Here is a 20,256-nt window from a genome sequence, read left to right as displayed (position 1 = left end):
GCCAAAAGCTTCTCTTCTGTGATAGGCAAGAGCAAAGAACTCAATGACTTCTGCAAAATCCTTCCAGTGGGAAACTGCATGAAAATATCTGCTTCTTGGTAGCAGGTATCTTTTCTGTACCAAAAGCAAACACTACCTATGAAGTGCAACAAAGATAAGAGAACCACAGAAGCAACTATAGGGCTGTATCCAGTGAAAGGTTAATCAAAGCAAGGTCAAGGAAGCCATCTCAACTATGATTTCAATCTCTTTGTGTCACTTAACTATAGCTCCTGGGAAACGGCTGCCTATGGCTGCCTCCTGAACTTGCTAAGCACTTAGTTTAACTGTCGATTACAGTCAACATACACATAATGAACTGTGTGCATCAGACAGCATGACAAATAAATCTAGACATAAGAGGGAATTTAAGGACACCTCAGCTGTCCACCAAACGTCAATGTTTCTCTACGCATATGAAGCAAAACTAACCACCGAGCCAGTCGTACCAGAATGACACTAAAGGCAAAAGCAGCGTGTTATGTTTGCATTTGCATGTGGGACTAACTGGCACTGGGGTCCGCACTGAGCCATACCTCCCTTTCCATCTCTCCTTCCACACTGCTTGCTCCTCCCAGCTACACTAAAAGCCATCCTGGGCAGCACTGTTTCCAGAAACAGGGCCGCATATGTCAAAAAATACATTTTTGTCTTTCCGACGGCTAATCCCATCTTCTCATCAAGATGCACGGACACTCAACTCTTACTGGTATAATTGTTAACACTGTTTTTAATGCTATCTTTATTACACTTTCCCTTCATCACAAGCCATTCTTTCTCATCAAAGTCTTGGTGAGAATATTCTGTTAGCTTTCCAGTTTCCCAGCCCAGCTTTTTCAAGGCAAGAGAAAATGTAGTACATGACCTTTCCTTCCCTGGTGTGGGCTCCCTTCACCCCTTCCTATCTTCCTTGACTTTTGGCAATCGACAATGTCACATCTTTCTTGGTTATTTGGCATGCTTGCTTTCAACCTTACAACCTCTTTTACAGGAAACTTGTTTATGAAGTTTTAGACTTTGGCCTCTCCCCCCCTCTTTCTGAGCTCTGCCTTGGTATACAACTTACGTAATACGGTGACTGTTCAGCAACCAGACTCTTTCAAGGGCTCAATCCTTCCCTCCCTCTGTTTCAGCTCCTACTTTTACTGTTAATTCCCCTACCAGAGCTGAGGCTGTCCCCAAAGTCAAGAAAAATTCTGCAATAACCATCTCCCTACTCATCTCTATCTTTCCACCTCTCCTTGGGAACCTCCACCCTCACTCCCCCACCGTTAATCTCTAACTGTTGTTTACTCTTTACTGGTCCTCAGTCTTTGCTGGTACCTACGAACTAAACATAGTGAGCCATAACGTAGCACGATGACTTGGTTTTCCCATTTATCTGGACTGCAACTGTGGCAAATCCTTGTGGGAAGCAGCCCCAACAGCAGTGGACAATCTCCAGAGCAACATGTCTATTTTTAGTTAGGAGCTGGAGACAACTCTTTAAATGATATATTACTAATGGCAAGTTCACTCCGATCAAGCTCCTTTTGAGCTCTTTTTAATAACCTGCATTTTTATTCCCAATTTCTAGACTGAATCCAGAGAACTGTATTTAGGAGGCAATAAAAGAACTTAATACACCGTTATGACCATCATACTGGGATCACTTCACATGAAAGAGACCACAGAAGACCGTACTGCATTTTAGTGCACTGGCCCATCCTATAACGACATCTCTCCCCACACCAATGCAGAACTTCAGTGCCTAACGGTCAGGTTTGAGCTCCCATAGCACAGACACATGTACCAAAGAACTTTATCTTCAGCTGTGAGAAGTTTCCTCGCTCTGATGATTCATTCCATGCTTGAATTTTCTCAGTATTAACCTTCTACAAGAAGATTCCCTGAGCTCAGGCAGTCCCAACAATAAGGGGATTTTGAGATGAAGACTCAAAGCGAGCTGAGCCAGTACTTCTGAAAAATGTCAAAACAATCAGATCCCTGAAAACATGATACTGAAGTGATCAGCACCGCCATATCAGCTCTTCTCTGACACACCTGTTCTCATCATTTGACAGTGCACGTGCTGAGCTTTTTCCTCTTCTGAAATGACAAAGAAGTTGAAACTGTATTTGCTGGACAGAATATGCCAACCAAGCACATCCTGTGGGGCAATGGCAGTCGGGTGATCAGTCTGTCTGAGATCATAAAGCTCAGTTGTCTCATCTACAAACTGGCCTAAATGCTGAAACCTCACCTTGCATAAAAGGCCTTTTGCTGGGTAGGTTAGTGTTTACTCCACTCCTTTGCCACTGTATAACCTAAATTCACAGCTAGAAACACATGAAGTGTTATCCCCATTTAGAAACTGCTGTTTCTTGATGTCCAGCTGAAGACGCTTCATGCAAGCTGCATGACTGAGGGATAACAATTACAGAACCTGCAGGTTTGGGGAAGCTTCTTACTGGTTTCAATCAAGGAGTTACATCAACAAATTCTTCATCAACAAAACAACCTGAAGCAGTTCCCCTCTCCTCAGCTGGTCATTCCTCCTCCTGCAATATTCCATCGACTCCTGTGTGCAGCTGTACCAATTAAACAGCTGGAAGAAGGGGGAGGAAGGACTGACACACACCCCACTAATTACCAAAGATTCAAAAACAAGCCCCCACCCCCCGCCCCACTTGGATTTTCTTGGTGGTTTTGTTTTGTTTTTCCCAATCAGCCTATTTTTAATTGGATTAGTGAACTAGTTAATTGGCCACATTAACCACTGCATTGGCACAACAGAGGGAACAGACAAAGAATCAGGGCAGAAGTTCTTAAACCAGTTTTGCCACCAGAGAAACTGTAGCCTGGAACCATACTCCACCTAACTCACACACACTGACTGCAAAGCAAATGGGCAAGGCTCTTCCTGTGCTTGCATCATTTGTCTAAAGGCTAGACAGAGTTAAAGTACTTCTTAATTACTGCCCCAAAGTTATATGGAGTTATTCCCTGTAAAGATGAGCTTTTACTAAGGTAAAACAATACAATCAACTTAATGGGAAGCTCCAGGCTACGCAGCTCTTCACCACCTCTCATCCTTTAACACAGTTTTTCAGTGCATAAATCGAATGTTCTCATCAGCTGTGTTTCCCCACACACCTCAAGCTATAGAAATTTAAGATAATCCATCAGATAAAGTAGTCCTCCATCTACACATTGGGGGCTGCAACAGGAACAGAGCTGGGACTTGTTCCGGTGCTTCCCAGAGTAAGACTGATGAGAATCTTACAGAAATTGTTTAGATTCAGTTTGGCTTGGAAATCCCACAAACACACCAAAGCAGCTGCATATAGTAATATGAGTCCATCACATGCCAGGGAGTGTATCAGCTAACCCCCAAACAGCCAGTAACAATCCTACATGGAAAGGCATGTCAAGCCAACAGCTTTCAGTCTCTCAGGTCACCTGAGAATCACAATGTTATACAGGCACAAACATCCTTCACTCACCAAGGCCCAGGTTCAGGAAAACACGTTGAGGGTAGCACTGAAACTAATGCTGAACTGTAACAACATCCTCCAGTTCCCATGAGTCCAAGTTCTACATTACAGACCCAGACATCTGCTAAATTCTTCCTTAGGTCAATAAATGTCTTGTCTGCTTGTTTCAATAACTTCCAATAGCTGCAGGGTATTGGAAGCAACTAAAAGCAACCCTCCATAGCGCTCCAGTGATATTGCCTCAAAGGGCAGCAAGAACTTCGGCATCTCTCCTCCTCCCCATTTCGTGGTCCCTTGCAGATTTCTGCCCCGAGTGCTAACCTTGTGCACGTGCCCAGATGACAGGTTGACCGAGTACCCAAAGCTTCAGCTATCACAGAAACAGGAGCTAAAAGGGGTCTATGAGCTCCATGGAGCCACTCGCTGCGTGACCAGCATGGAAACATGCTGTTGCTGTTCTCAAGGCCATGGTCTGGCTTAGTCCTGTGAGGAGTTGTGACAGCTTCACTGGACACGTGAGACTACACCAGGACCGGGTCCCGGCCAACTGACTGAAAATTATGCAGCAGCTTCAAGGAAAGCAAAAGAATCCAGAGACCGTTCTTGCATTAGATGAACAAACAAATACTGACTTGGTAAGTGGGATGGCTGCCACTTCACCCATCTTCAGTTTTCGCCATCATGATATAGAGCACATTGTCCGGGATTTCTTTAAACCATCAAGTTATAGCTTCAGCTTAAATGAATGGCTGGCTACTGCCAAAAAGCAGTTGCCTTTTTCCCCTAAACCCCTCCCACCGGGATGTTCTGCAGGTCAGTTCAGCTCTCTAATCCTGCAGCTCATTTTGCCAGAGCAGTTTCCTATCAGCTTAGCAAGCTAAAATGGATCAGCAAGGGAGATTGCTGGAAACTGAAGTTAACTTAAAGAGTGGGAACACAAAACTGGGAGCGGAGCAGGGGAGCAAAGAAATGGGAGTGTCAGCTCTCTCTTTTCTTCTGCAGAAAACTGTCAGGTCACCTCAATGTTCCGAACTCCAGCCTAAGCTCCCGAAAAGGGATTTGGGATTACTGTACAGATCACATGAGAGGAAAGAAGAGTGATTCTAAGACATTTTACATGCAAAAGTTTTAACGAAAACAGTGTCGTTTCCTGTTCAAAAAGCTAGAGACAGAGCAAGACCATGCCTGTGCACGCAGTGGGCCTCCGAGAGTCTGAAGGAGTACCCAGAAGATGGGTCACAAGTTCAAGGTGACAGCAATGAGGAACAGCTGCTGGCTATGCACCCTTCAGCAGCAGGTGTACCCAGGCCCCAGAGGTTTCAGTCAGCTCTGCCAGTGACCAACAGACTTACAAGACCATCTGTCTGGGCACAAACTGCACACAGCCTTCCCAGTTTTGCTGCCCAAATCTTCACCATGCACAGACAATACAGGGCTTGTTATGGATTAGCTAATGAGCAACTGTTTAAACCAATAGACAGTCCTAGTTCTCCTGTGCTCATTATCTGGATTCTACATGAATGAGAATACTGCCTCTTCTTTTAGCTGTAACATTGTCTTTTTCTGATTAAGCAGCTTTCCTTCACTTTGGGGAGCCCCTTAAGGCACTAGAACCTGGAAAGGATTTGTCGTCTTTTACCGGTTTTGCTTAACAGATGTATAGGGATACTTTATTAAGTTTTGTTAAGTTCTATTTCATACATGCCCTCCAGCAAGATGGCATGCCTTTGAAAGATGCTTTAACAGAGAGTTCATGTGATAGGATTTGCTTACCTGCACTGCAGAAATAAGGAAGTTCCTTTTTTCCTACGCTAGGTCTCCGCATTATCTGCTATTGACACTATCAGCTCCCTCTATGTGCACCTCCCTGCCTGAGAAACGCTATCACCCTTCTCTACCCAAAGCCTGACTAATCACCAGAAAATGAATTCTGAGAAAGCACTCCTAGTATTTATCTTGAAGTTTGCTCTTCCTGTTTCAGACCTGAAAAACAGCCTCTATATCCATCAGTCTCACAAACTTACTCACGTCACAAAATACAGACAGTATAAATGATAATACTAACAATTTGGAAAAAAACCTACAGATATTTACAGTGGAAAGCCGTAGTAGGTCACCACCTAATGTCCGCTGTTCTCTGTTTTTTGTGTAAAATCATAGTACCTCTAATCTAGAATCCACCTCTCATTCACAGAACACAAACATACACAGGCGCACACACGTGCCATTCCTTGGGACTAGTTTCACAAATACATTCCTTATCATCTTATCTGGTACAATTTTAAAAGCCCCCAACAACAGCATTTCCATTCTGAATTCCCCACAGGAGCGAGAGCCCTCAGCACTGAACACCATGCTGTCGTGGAGCTTCTACTGATATCCATCCTATATTCCTTCTTTCTGTCCCATTAATCCTAGTCATGCTCACATGTTCCACATAAAATCCCTCTCCCTCCTAAATGTTAACACCCTTCAAATATTTTTAGACTGTTATTATGTGTCCCCCCACCCTCCACCTTTCAGTCATCGCTTACCCAAGCTATGTATATTTAGCTACTTTAATCTTTCCTCCTAAATCAGTCCCTTCAACTCCCAGAGCTCAATGTTAAGCCTGGTAAGCTTGTTGCTCTTCTGAGCTCACTCCATGTTTTTGAGATCTTTCTGGTAATGTGTTCACAAGAACCTGTCCAGAAAAGCGGTTTATATGCACTTGTTTTAAAGCAAACACAAATCTGAGCCAGCGGACATTATTAATTTTCATTTTCCATGTCTGATTTTGTTCCAGGTTTTGAATTCAATCTGAAATTTTAAATATAAACAAACGTTTTGTATATTTAAGAGCAGATTAGCAGCTGGAAATATTTGGATCCAATTGTGAAAGAACACGGTGTTTTTAAAAATTTAAAAAGCCACCAAAGCTTTTTCAGTAAACTTTTCAGAAAACAACTGGAAATGTATAAAGTTATCCAGAAGCACAGCAGAAGCAAAACAATTAATTGCTGCAAGAGAAAAGGCTGACAAATTATACTGAAAGTCTCTCAGGTATAAGGCAGACGAGTGGATGCAGCTACAAAGCATAAAGCTGGCTTACTAAACTAGAAATCAATTAAACTGGCCGTGTTATTTACAATGAAAAAAAAATCAGAACAAGTGATTTGTTGACAATATACCACTACAGATCAACTCTATCTTGAAGAATTACTAAACATTTGAAATTTAGAAATGAAAAAGCCAGAGGAAGGCCAAAGGGGTAATGCAATGTTGCTAATGAAGTTACTTGAAAATGATGAAAGTTCTGTGGCTGCAGACATACATATACAGTAAGAAAAACATAATCCTACAGAACACACTTTGTTTTAAGCCCAGATTTAAGCTAAAAATCAAAAGGGAAGGAAAAAGTTATGTGCTCTTGCTTGAAACAACAAAGCCCCCCCAAAAGTAGTCACAATTATTTTGGTAATGTGTAATACACAGTAAAACTGCCGATATATTTCTGTTCAGTACTAAGCATGTTAAGAAAAGATGCCACAGCCAGTACTCTAGTAACTGCAAAAGCAAGCAGTTTCTTGGTTGGCTGGCATTTCAAAAGTGGTAAATTCCTCAATATTCAGGAAATACCTGGAACTCATGGAAAAATATTTCTTTTTATGTTTGCATGGAGAAAACACCTGTTAAACTGACATAGAGTTTAACATGAAAAACGCTAAATTTGGGTTACAAAGGAGATAGAAGGAAAAACTTTACAAACTCCACAAGTTTAACTTGCTGCAAATGTCTCCAGAAATCTGGCTTCATCTAGTCAACAGCAAAGAACTAAAACCAGACAAAAGCAAAGCTGAAAGCTGACTCAGTGAAACAAAACCTTGTTATTGAGCAACTCCAAAAACATCGCACCTACCACCAGGAAAAGAGGAGGAGGGAAGAGTCTACATGCTGACCGACTGTCCGTGAAGCTAAGTTTTACCTGTCTTCTAGTGTTTAAAACAGGAGATTGAATTTTGTTACCAAAACTGTGGGATAAAGGGCTGTTCTACAGTTCAGTAGGTCCCAATAATGGAAGTGATAGGAACTGCAGAAGTATCTCTCTGAGGGATATCACAGCTGAAACCCAAATTTTGCAGTTACCTGGGACATCCAGTTCAGCGTCTACTGAGCACCTTCTCAGTGTGTTCCAATTGCTTTGACAGAAACATCATCAGGTGAGATACTAAAGTAGATCTAGAAGAAAGCCTTTGAAGACTGACACCTTGAAGATTTTCATATTTGTAATAGCTGCCATGCTCCTCCCTCCCCTCAAGGAGAAGTGTTTATGAACTGGGACAGGCAATGTATGTTTTGTGCTGCTTCGGTTTTATTTGCTTTTCAGTTCCACCTTTTGTGACTTTTTCAGGTCAGGGAAAAGACTAACTGATAATATATCCCTTTGAGATGAAGGCAATATCCTGCAAATTTAGCTAACAAATGTAGTCACTTCAGAACAGGGTTGGGAAGGCCCACCTGTGACATGGTCCTCAGCATCCAACTGACCTTCTATGCCAGCTTCACGCAAGCTTGTTGCAAGCTCAAGTCTTTGCAGTTCACTGCCTGCTCCAGGTTTTAACCAGTAAGGAGGTTAGCTACCCTTCTTCTAGCCTTCAGCCTGTGAGCTTTGGACATCTTTAAGTGAGTTCCTTTCAGCCCTCTCAGAGCTTTGACTCCCCAGCGGATGGCACCAGGCTGGGAGGTAGATGGCTGCCCCTGGCTGCCTGGCCCACCGTGCTCAGCACAGACACGGCTGAGCTGGTTGTAAAAGTGCTCTTGAACTACTGCCTGCTACAGAGCAGCAGTCACCGACAGCCCCTGCGTCCAGCTCCTCTTGCAAAACGGTGCTCCAAGGCAGGTGTTTGTGCAGCAGAAGGGAACCCTGGGCAGCTGAGGCTCTAAGTAGCTCACTTCTTCAAAGCTCTCACACCATCACTTATAAACCAAGGCTCCAGCAGCGTTTTGTCAAAATAAGTATGGCTTTGCTAGTTACTGTTTTTTCTCTGTCCTCAGCAGCACTGGGAGACCTGCTCTTTTAGCATCTCCACGCAAATCACACAAAGGTACTAAGCTTTCTCCCTCTCCTTTCTCTAACCCAGTACTGAAGATGACAGGAGATACTGACTCCAAGTACAAATGCTACAGATACTATTTCTCCCATGGAAAAACATAGCTGGAAAATGTTAAGAGCCAGATTTGTAACACTGTACCCTCATAGTATTCCAGCAGGCAACACTTATAAAATTATCCTGAATGACCTCAGTGGTGCCAGAAGGCACCAGTAAGTTTAGGGTGCCCCGGACTGGCTGCTTCTAATGTCAATGCAATGATTAGGAGAAGAGATAGCATCAGTCAAGACAGATTTTTGTGCCTTAAGCAGGTGGTAAGCAGAGATGGCTGGAGAGGACAATGAGGGAGCAGTGCTGTGGTATGAACATATTCAGTCAGGATGCTGCCTCCAGTAATGGAACACATCTAGGCGGGAAAAAGATAATGAAAGAAAAGAAGGCAGCAAAGGCATCAAGACACAGATCATCACGATGTACAGAGAAGAGCTTGGCAGACTTTCAGGTGAAGTAGGAACCATGTCCACTCAGCAACTGTGTCATCCAGAGAGCTGTAAGCAGCAAGCTGACTCTGAAGAGGCTCAGGAACATGAACCCATGTGTAGGCTGAAACACATGTTTTTGTGCAATTTTAAATGTATTCAAACAAAAGAGCGCAAGTTCTTCTTATTAGCTTGGTGCCCTTTAGCTCAATTCAACATGTTTGCTGGTAAAAGCTGCTAACTTTAAACTGGAAACAGGGTGCCTCATAACAGGTGAGAATTATATAAATTGCACATAGAAGACATCCTGGAACATCATGCCCAAAAGTAGTACCACATGAGCCACTCCTCAACAGTGAAATGGTTGCACTTTTGTCAAAGGACAAGGGCACGAACAGGTCTCCTAACACTTTGCTGCTTGGTTCAATGAGTTCTGTGCAAGTTGGTCACAGGACAGCTAAACAACCATCCCTCGGAGGCAGGGAGAGCTCCGCACCGAGCCTGTCCTGTTCCGTGAGCTGGCTCGTAATCGGTGAAGATGAAATCAGGGACTATATTTATTCTCCCTGCCCAGTCATATCTTTCTATAGATCCCAGGCTGTGTCCCGCTTCCTTGGCGTGGATCCTGGGGACTAGTAAGCAAAGGAGGGCATAAATCAGTGCCTCGGGTTCTGTCAGGAGCACACTGAACCAACCATCCACGCTGGGAACAGGTGCGCTGAAGGCAAGCAGGGACACCGTCCCATTTGGAGGAGTGGGGGAGGGATTGCAGAAAACTTGTTCATTTCTTCTCCGAGCCTCGCCTAAACTTTTCACCCTGCAAGGGAGTTATTTACCTTCTGCAGTTCACCAGCCCAGTTAACTAGACTTTCTACTAAACACCAGTCCATGCTAGGTCAGGCCCCAGCTAAGTCTAGTTGGTTTCTGTAGTCCCTTCACTTTCACTTTTGCTCTCTTACTTCTTTTCTGGTCCATTTCACTCTCTGCTCTGACACATTCACTCCAAAGCTGAAGTATTTCAGGGACTGTGCAGAATGACTAGTAAATGAAGGCAGTCTTTAAACACAACCGTAATTTTTCATCATCAATTTTAAAAGTTACCTGTCATGAAAACTAGCGCAGACTGACAGTGGCAGGGAGCATGTCACTAATCTATGCTTAATAACCACGGGGTGGATTTTCAAGTAATATTTTAATAACATTTTACGCCAGCACAGCTTCTGAAAGCAGCAGTCCCACCCTCACCTCAGCCGTGGCTGCTCATTTCCACTCTCATTATCCCTTCCCTAAACACCAGCACAAGCAGCTGTGCAGCGAAAGAAACCAGGGGACACACTCAGATTAAAGTTCACTTTTTTCCCCCCCTTCTGGCTCGGTGTTAGTTTTAAGGAGCATCAGTTCCCTGGCCGGCTCCACAGCACAACCACAAAAATGTTTGTGCCAGCTCAGAACAGGAACTGATGTCTGAATAAGAATACTGACACTTGCTGAGCCTCAGGGTGATCAGCCCTACTCAATATACATTGCTCTGTACAGATGCAATGATATGTATACCCAGTAAAACTATGTATTGGAGATAAGGCTGTGTAAAGACGACCCCACCCATGCCCACACACAGTGAGAGCAATCGATTCCCAGCTCAGGGAACAATGGCCCCATGGGTGGACAGAAACCTGCAGAATGACTTGTAAAGTGCTCTGTATGATGCTTCAGGGCATGGTGATCCCATGACAGGGCCTGCAGACAATAGATTCCAATGCAAAGGAAAAAAAAAACGCAAGCACTGACTGGGCAGGAATAGGGCTGCCTTCCGTAAGGTCCTTGCTAGTGCTTTGAGAAACACTTTTAACAACTTGGAACTTTTAACCAAATATTGTGCGCTCTCAGCCATCGCTTTGCTTTTTAGTCACAGAAGTACTAGTTGGCTTCTGCCAATACTGAGCTAGAGAATCCAGCCTGGACCAGCTTTTTTGTGGACAAAATCAAGAGAGAAATTTCAACTGTCGCATAGGTCAAAATTCCAATTCAAAATCATGTCTGCTACTTAAGAAATTGACTTCTGCTGCAGCTGCAAGCCTGTGTTTCTCTGCATTCAGGGCTAGGTGAGAAGAACCCACAGGTGAAAGGCACTCATGCCAGGGCTTATAGCAAACTACAATGAAAGGGAGCAGCCAGAGAGGTCTGTTTTCAGCTCTTAAGATCTGAAAAGCGTAGCTAGTTAGTAAACTGTAGGTGTTTGCACACCACCAGCAGCCATTCAGGGGATGAACTTCTGCCCTGTAGCACCAGAGACCTTTACCTGTTAGGGTAACAAGTATTTTGGAGACAGCAGGAGGGACACCTAAAAGACAGACCTTGTTACACCATGAAGCCATTATATGATACCGAGCCAAAGATTAGTTCAGTAGCCTGCCCAACTCTTGAATCTACCTTATTGACACTCCCCTGAAGAAGACAACTACAATTCTTTCAGCTCTGTGAATGTTAAAAATATTCACTGGTTTTCCTAAACACAGCTTCAAGTGACCAACTGCATCAACTTGGGAACACCTGAGGGAAAAAGAGTTAATTCAGAACATCATTTGGTATAAGGCAAATGGCCTGCGCAGGGCAGGCTGCCTGGAGTGCTGTGGTGTGTCCTCTTTCTCCTTACCATACATCTTGCCTTCGTCGGACAAGATAATCTTCCGCCGTCCACATGGTGGGTAGATGGCTAGCGCTTCCTGGAAGCTCTGCTCGATGTCCGGACTCCACACGCCCTCAGCGTCATTGTCAATGGGTTTGTCCAAGGCCTCGCTGCCCCCTGAGTCGTTGCTCCCCTCAGGGGAGGTGGGAGAACTCCACTCGTTGGAGGTAATGGTGCCAGCTAGAAACTCCAAGGTGCCACGTGGAGAAGCAGACTCAGAACCTGCGATGATAAACACATCCCATCAGTCGGTTAGAAATCCTCCTCTCTGGGAAAATGAAGAGATACTAAAGGGGAAAAGGAAGTTTAAAAGCCTCAGTGAGGAGAGATTTTTACTTCACGTTTACCTTAAACGGTAACTCAACCACATCCTTGATTTCTATTTATGTTGAGATGAAAACCTTTTCTACAAATCCTTCTGATAAAACAGCCTTCTCCCGTCTCTCTATGGCTCAATAACTCTTACCACTTCCCAGTTCTCCCCAGACGCTACATCTTCTTGCCTCTGTCTCCTTCTCCTAATTTCTTTCTCCTTCTGCTGTCATTATCTGTGTAACTGTTATTTAACTTTCTGAAGCATGCATACAGGAATCCAGCCTGTGTGAAAGACTATACAAAATAAAGCAGTGATGAATTGTCCAGTCATCACTGAGCACTAGGGTTGAAATTTTCTTAGATACTGTTTCACTGCATCAGTTAGTAGTCGGTGTCACTTTTAACACTGACATTTCTTCTTCTCAAGGATCAGCTGCAGTTCTAAAAAGCAATTCCTGGAGCCAGACAGTTTAATGCAATGTCTCCCAAATCTCAGCACTATATCCTGGCAGGAGCAGAAGGCACCATGAGTAAAAGGATAAAGGCACTAGGCTGCAGGTCAAGAATCCTAGGCATTTAGCCTGTTTCTACTGCTCGTCTTCAGAACGACCTTGGGCAAATTCCTTCAGTACCCTGTGCCTCTCTACCCCTTCATCCTTTACCAGTCTCAGGCTATTACATTTGCCACTGAGCAGGAGCAGAAATTGGTTTGTCATTGAACCTAAGCAGGTAGCTGCCAGGTTTTGAAAGCTACAAGAAAGCTACTTACAAACACCTACAGCAGAGGCTGAAGTCTCACGGAGCAGGGCTGCTAAAACACTTGTTCAAAAAGCAACTTCAGACCATACAGACACTCCCAGTCAACCATTTGTAAGACAAAGGGCTTCTGAAGACACAGTTCATTCCCCTGCCTTAATCTTAATCCCAATGCTGTTTATTCATCTTTTTAAAAGTTTTGTTACCTGAGCTACAAAGAATACTCGTAAACCACCATTTGAGAATCCACTTAAATGAGAGTTCAAAACTTCCCTGCCAATCACCACAATGAGCTGGGAAAAATCAGAATAAAGCTTTTTTTGCAAGAGCAACAGAATCATCAAACCTGTACTGAAGAAGAGTGTTAGGAGAGGCCTCCAACATGCCAAGTCAGCCTAGCTCAGAAATATCACAGCAATAATGTAAAGGGGGACAGGAGAAATTTGGGCGTGTTCTATGTCAAAAACTAGCTAGAACAAAATTTGTGCAGTTACACCATGCCCCAGCTAGTAAATAGGAAAAGCAGGTCCATTCAACTTCAGAAGTTCAAAAATTCAGAGCTTGTGGCTCCAGAAACTTTCCTGACATCAACTTAAAAAAAAACATTACACCATACACTCCTTTTTAAGTCCCTCTTTGGTTCCTTTCCTCTTTGGATTTCATGTTTACAAAATCTTCTCCAAGATTGTGATTACTAGATTTTATTATTATTCTTTTTTACTAAAAGCTTAAATTCTTAAGAATTTTTTCATTTCAAAAGCTGAAGTTGTAGAAAGAGGTGGCAACACTGCCTCTCAGAAGGTTTTGCTGCTCCTTAATGACTTTAGAAGCAGCAGATACCCATTTTACATCTCCATAACCCACCAAAAGCTCAGGAAACAAATAATATCATACTGGGCATTTGAATAATTTCGAGACAGAGTATACTTCTCTTACACGGTGCAGCATTTTAACAAGTGGTTCACATAGCCGTTTAGAAAACCCAGCATATGACTTACTTCCCATGAGAATGTTTGGAACACATGAACCACTGGAATGTCCTACCATTATCCATCCATTTTAGCCCTTACATTAGATTATTTCAGTCCTCTTGACCCATACTATACATTTTCAGAGCTCTAATTAACATGGGAAGAAAGAATGAAATGGGAGGCCAGGGGGGCAGAGAGGGGAACTTGGCCTTTACCCTGGGGCAGACACCCCAAGCACACTGTGAATGGCACCAAAGCAGGCAATGTGACTTTAAGGGACCCTGAAATGAACGGTAAAGGTTGCTTCCTTCACCAAGCATCCATCACCAAAACATATCTCCTTTCACTGATGAAGATGCTCAATAAAAAAAATTACCTGGTTATTCAAGAGATTGTCCTGCTGGGGAATCAGTGCAGCGGAGTAAGCTTTCCACAGCGGGGCTCTGACAGAGGAACAGAAGCTATCTGCTCCAGCTGTTCTTCTTTTGATATTTCTCCAAGCAGCCCTAGTCCCCTGAGGCTGTCACGACCCCCATATTTAATGCACATTAAAATCTCCACGAACACAAGACACAGGCTAGTTTTAACTTGGGCTGACAGGATGAGAAATGGAGGGGTTCAGAAATAAGCCTGAAGTGTGACAGCAAGTGTATTCGCAGTACCACCTGCCCTTGGAAAGCTGCACGCCTGGTAACAACCAGCGGGCTGCACACCCACGTGAAAACACCCGCTGTAACTGTTCAACTGTACAAGCCAGAGCCATGGTGACTGGAAGCTACAGCCTCTGCTCAAGCCAAATCCCCTAGCAATGCAGACAAGTAAACAAAGTCATCTTCTAGAGAATGTATGCCCATCGCAACCATAAAAAGCACCTACTTTGAATCCAGATATTTTCATCCCCTTAACGTCCATGCAGACACAGATTAATACCTAGCAGATGATTTCAGCACGGAACACTTAGGTTGGAAACTAAGCAAATATGTCTTAAGCGTAACTCCATCCCACCCCCAAATCCTAGGAGTTCTTGCCCGATCATTTCATGTTTTACAAGGCTTCATACATCTGCACCAAGTGCCTTTGGTGACAAAGGAAACTCTAGGTCCTTTCTGATCCAAGCTCCAGAATAAGTGGAGGAGAAAACATGCTGTATTCAATTCACTGCCAGCTCCCAAGACTCTTTCTCCAAACACGAAAGAAAAGTTGTGCCAACTTGAGCAGATGTCACTTGTATATTCAGGCAAGTCCACAAAGCAAGAGACAGAATATGCGAGCCTAATCTCACACTGGTCTAAAGCAAGGGAGATGTGGAACATAAGAGCAGTGAGAGAAGAAATGGTATAAATCTTAAAAGTCACTAGGTACATTTATTATTTTTATGAATGCTTCTTACTTTCTGTGCCTTGACCAGCAATGTTAGTTCTATCCCAAGATACAGCTAGGTCAGCAGGCACCAAAATGTGCTATCGTGGCCAACCCCACCCCAACCTTTCCGTACCCTGGGGGCTGATTCTGCTTTCCCTTCTTGGCACTAAAGCTACTCCTGATGGATGATGAGAAAAGTGGAATTGTAGCGACTATAAAATCAAGGATGTTTGGCCAGCTCCAGCTGAAAACTCAGTAATCACCCAGACACTAACACAAACTGACCTTCTTTTTGATAACTTATGAAGAAATTCCGTAGGCTGACACGATCATGAAAATCCTTGTAACTCCATGTCTCTATTTCAGTAACGTGCCAAGAGCTTAAAGGGCCTGTAAAGTTTTCTTAAATAATGTTGCTTAAACAGTGAGCTCCATGTGCAGTCCCAGGGGATAGATGCTCCGTGCTCAGAGGCAATAAAACAGCAATGCAGGGAGTCCTGCTCGGGTGGCATCTGCTCTGTGGGTCTCTTCTCTGACCGCTCCTGGCCTTCCGTTGCCTGCACTGTATATCTGAACTCACTGGTGGCCAAAGTGGCCATTTATTAAAGTAAGCAAAGCAAACTACAGAGAAGCTGGGGGCTAAACTCGATGGCAAACAGTGTTATTAGTATGGCAAGTTGAAAAACTGTCAGTGGCATCACTTCCCATTGAAAAAGCAATCTGGTCAAAACCAGCATTTTTCAAAAACATGCTGATGTTGAATGTGTTATTTATAAGAAAGGTTTTAATAATATTCATTAGTAACTAATTTCACAGAATACAAATGTTTCAAGTTGGCATCTAGCTTTTGGGTTGCTTCTGTTTTCCCATTCAATCAATACTAACTATACACATAAGAGCTTAGTAACTTTAACGGTGATTTGTATTACTGAGTGTTCTAATATCACTAAATATTTTAGTACTTGTAAATTATTGTTTTCCCTTTTTTTTTTTTTTTTTTTTTAATTTTTATTAAGTTCTGCCTGTAGAAAAGCTTGTAATCACAAAGCTTTCTTCTGATGTGGATGGAATTTGATCCTGAAGTCACTAAACAGACACCCGTTCCCAGGCATGCTCAGACAATTCCTTCCCCATCTGAATCCCCTCGCCAGGCAGAGTTCTGAGGATCAGAGGAGTCAGAGGATGTTGTCCCGTTCTCATAACAGGAAGTTTTGCCAGAGGTTCCAGGCTCAGTGTTTGTTCCCTTCAGATGCCCTCCAGTCTGAACTTATTTATGCTCCACTTCTTGGCTCTCACGTTTCTGGTACTGTACCTTACAGTTCCCACTCTTACTTTACTGAGAGACAATTAGCTACCTTTATTTGTAGGGTCCAGTCATGGATTCTTCTCCCCCAGGACACAAGCACCTCCACCTCCTCACCAGAGTATCTCTACTTCCTTCTTATGTTTCCCTCTGTTCAAATACTGGGTTTTATTCACTCTTGGTCCCTGCTCTTTCTGCCATGGCCATCTCTTAATGAGTCGCTTACAAAGGCAGGCTGTTGGGTCAGAGGAAAGGAAAACCAGGGAGAAAGCACAAAAATCCTTCAGCTCCAGCAGCTTTGGCTTAATTGTTCTGATGCTGGTAATTTCAACACTAACTCTTTCCTTTCACACACGGTATCTCATCGAGATTCAGGGATCTTGCAGGGCTAGACAGCTGCCAAGAGCCCTTCAGCGAGGTCTCACTGACAGGGAGCCATCCTTAACCGACTCCATAGTCTGACACATCTGCTTTCTAATATCAATCCCTCAGTCATTACTGTTGGTAACAGCTCCCTCTTCAGTGTTTGTGGCAGCTGCTCAACACAAAATCATACTTTCCTGAGGATCTGAAAAATTGCAGCCAGCTGTCTCCAGTTGTTCAGATTTCTTGGAACTGCTCTGTCCAACAGACTCTCCCCCACACATACACTCCATGGCCACCCCCTTTCCCTGCTGGAATCAGTATGGAGCACAACACTCTAACCAGAGACATCCCTAGTCACTCACCCCTCCCAGGCAGGAACGCTTGCCAGCACAGCCATGCGGAGCCTGACAGCGGGTTCCACTCCTGCTTCTGAGCAAGCCATTTCACCAAGGACATCCCTTCATCCTTAGTCTCTTTTAATGGAACTGCAAGCTGCAGGGGCAGAGACTGCTGCCTATTACAGGTATCCCTTGATGTTATTGCAATGCAAATAAAACCAAATGATTCCGGTATTCACTGCCCTGGTAAAGTGAGCCAAATACTGTCACTATAGAGATTCTGAACCACAACATTTTCATATCTGATCAGCAGCCAAACAGAGAATTTCAAAACAGAATGAGTTTGGCCAGAAAAGAAGATGTCCTGCTGCTCAAACTGTAACTTTAGAGCAGTTTATAACAAGAAGACGACCTGGAAACAGCAACAACCAGTCAGTTACCTCCATCCAGAACATGCCAACAACAAATGAGTTTACACAATCCAGTCATACAAGGAGATCTGGGTTTAGGAAAGCAACAGTTTGGGATACTACAAAATCTATTGAACATGGTACAATGGAAGATGGCATTCCAACTTACCAGAGGAAGAAGGCTGGGAAATTCTACGGGACACTACAATAATAGCTCAGTTCCTCTGAAAGAGAAGAATGAGTGCAATCAGTAGATGAGTAGCTCCAAGGGGGTGCAACTCAAAGACTGCAGGAAAAAACACGTACTGGAAAGGGAAAAGGTGGGAAAGCAGCTATTCAACAGTAACTAAGGTCTGTTAAAGCTTTCAGGCAAAAGAAGACAGAAATCATTAACATGTTTTTCAGGTTCTCTACAGAGCAAAATAAAGATGGCAACTGTAGAAAGACTTAACTAGTGCTGAACTGTGCCTAGGGAGGTAACGGTGCTTTTGCAGCACCAGCCAGCAACCAGTTGCTCACACACCTCAGCAGCTGCACTGCAGTCATTAAATGAGCCCGGAGCCAGAGCCACTGGGTTTCAGCAGAAGACCTCGGTGACAGTCGAGGTGGGTGGGTGCAGTTCACCAAAGGGCTCCACTCAAGCGCTCCAGAACAGCTTAGCCGAAGGGTGAGCCTGCTTTCCAATCTCACCTCTTGCCCTGGGCCTCCTGCAACTGCTGAGCTATGCTGGCTGTTGCCTGTGAATACTCCTGTCCACCCAGGGCAGCAGAGTAACGCTGCCTAATCCTGTGAATAAAACCAGTTGAGGTAAGTGTTACTTGCTGTAGGTGAAGCAAAAGCTCTTAACAGGCAGCCATGCCAGGCAAGGAAGAAAGGCGAACTGAGATTTCCCTCTTGTGCATTGGGCAAGGTAATATAATCATTACATCTACAGGCTGCATTGTGAGATTTTTGTCTCTGTCTCACTACTGAATAAGGCTGGTTTACAAACCAGCCTCAGATTATACCCAGCATAAGCAAGGGCTCCAGCTGAGTGCTTATCACACCGCCTAGCACAAGATCAAGCTTGGTTTGCTGGCTACGCTGAAACTGCCTGCAGCAGCTGCTGCTCAAAAGGCACCTGATTTCCTGAGCAAAGCAAAACAACACTCTTAAATGATGGCTGTAGCCTAGCTCTGGCTGAAACAGAGAGAGGATGTAGTGTCCAGCACAGTGATATAAATCAAAACAAGGAGAGAGGAGAACTTCTATCAGTGCGGCCCTGGATAATGCAGTCAAACAGGATGCGATGAGATAAGGCTGTGTGTGGCCTTGCACACCATCCAATCAGTTACATTTGCGATAAAAGAAACAGAACACAGAGCCTTGCTGTCCTAAGGAGGGGAGGGGGAAAAAAAGAAAAGCCCACAACCCAACAACAAGAAAACCCAAAGGCTGGTTCTGCTCCCACTAGTCTAGGGATGGTCAGCTTGAGGACTGATCCTGCGCCACGGCAAAGTCGTGCACAGCTCCCACGTGTACAGGCTACATCACAAGGCCACCAGCCTTGGACTGACAAAATGACTACTGCGTGATTTATATCTCGGCTGGGAGAGAAAAAAATGAGCCAGCAAGGGCATCAGAGATTGACACTGCCAGGTTGCCCTGGGATTGAGCCACACACTGGGCTGGCCCTCAAAGGAAAAATGCAATTCCTGGGGAGTCACAGTTATCTCCCATGCAGGAACTGTTCCCAGAGCTCCCATTCTCCCTCACTTTCCAAGACATGTGGCATGTGTTTCGCAGCTTCCCAAACAGATGAAGGCTGTGGCAGGGTGAAAATGGTTAGCCACCCTCATGCTAGCACAGCAGCAGTCACCAGGAGTCATTCTCCCAACAAGTGCAGAGCTGGTTAGAAAGCAACAAACCTGGAGGAAGCCCAATAATCATCTCCCTTTTCTATTGCAGAATCACCCATAGTGTCAGCTAACACATTTAAATCACAACTGTCCCTTCAAGTATAGGCAAGGGTAGGCATTGACTGATTAAAATTACTGGGGTCTTAACAAACCAAGCTAGAGACAGAAATAAATCATGCTTAGCATTTTCCCAAAAAGTATTCACTTAATTATTAAAGGATAGGAAACCTTTAACAGCAACCTAAAAAAGCCTTGCTCCTAAACTCATTGAAAGTCAGTTGTCCTGAAAATCTCACCATCGGACTCAAAAGCCCCCATTTACCAATGGAACAAACTAGAGCACAAACACCTAAGTGAACTACCCAGACTGGTAAATCAGACTGGGGACAAAACCCAGACAATAATTTCAAGACCAAAAAAGGTGAACTTTAAAAGCGATTTGCCATTGCAAGTGGTGTAACTTCAGAGGGGCTTGTGTTTAACGCTGTCTGGAAATCAGACCTCCCTTGAGGCTTTCCTGACAAATAGCAGAAAATTGAGACTCCTAACGCCCATTTTATGATACCCACATTGAACTTTTATTTCCTAATCCTGCCTCCTGTTCATGACACGTCTCAACCTCTTGCTTGGGACTCAAGGCTAGATGTCCCAAAAAAAACTCTCATCTGTGACACTAATGGCAGAATTTCACATGAACTCAGACAGCATACAGTGTTTGCAAATCTCATCCAAAGCAGTGAAAACACTTACCTCCAAACTATAGCCAG

The 20,256-nt window shown here is 44.0% G+C and overlaps 1 protein-coding gene across 4 annotated transcripts in view; it reads right to left on the bottom strand.

Annotated features, from left to right (window-relative positions):
• The window catches only part of TEAD4 (TEA domain transcription factor 4), a 57,266-nt gene that overhangs the window by 30,752 nt on the left and 6,258 nt on the right, over nucleotides 1-20,256 (bottom strand). For 2 of the 4 annotated variants that reach the window (XM_056339545.1, XM_056339546.1), the window contains 2 exons: nucleotides 17,761-17,815; nucleotides 11,738-11,992 (listed from right to left, as the gene is read on the bottom strand). In XM_056339545.1, coding sequence (XP_056195520.1) covers nucleotides 11,738-11,744 — 7 coding nt within the window. In that variant the 5' untranslated portion in view covers nucleotides 11,745-11,992; nucleotides 17,761-17,815. The remainder of the gene's footprint in view (nucleotides 1-11,737; nucleotides 11,993-17,760; nucleotides 17,816-20,256) is intronic. The other 2 variants (XM_056339544.1, XM_056339543.1) reach the window with 1 other exon arrangement.

Source organism: Falco biarmicus, chromosome 5 (assembly GCF_023638135.1).
Source record: "Falco biarmicus isolate bFalBia1 chromosome 5, bFalBia1.pri, whole genome shotgun sequence".
NCBI lineage: Eukaryota > Metazoa > Chordata > Aves > Falconiformes > Falconidae > Falco > Falco biarmicus.
The sequence above is the reverse complement of the archived record's forward strand: the minus strand, read 5'-3'. Positions and strand labels throughout refer to the sequence as shown.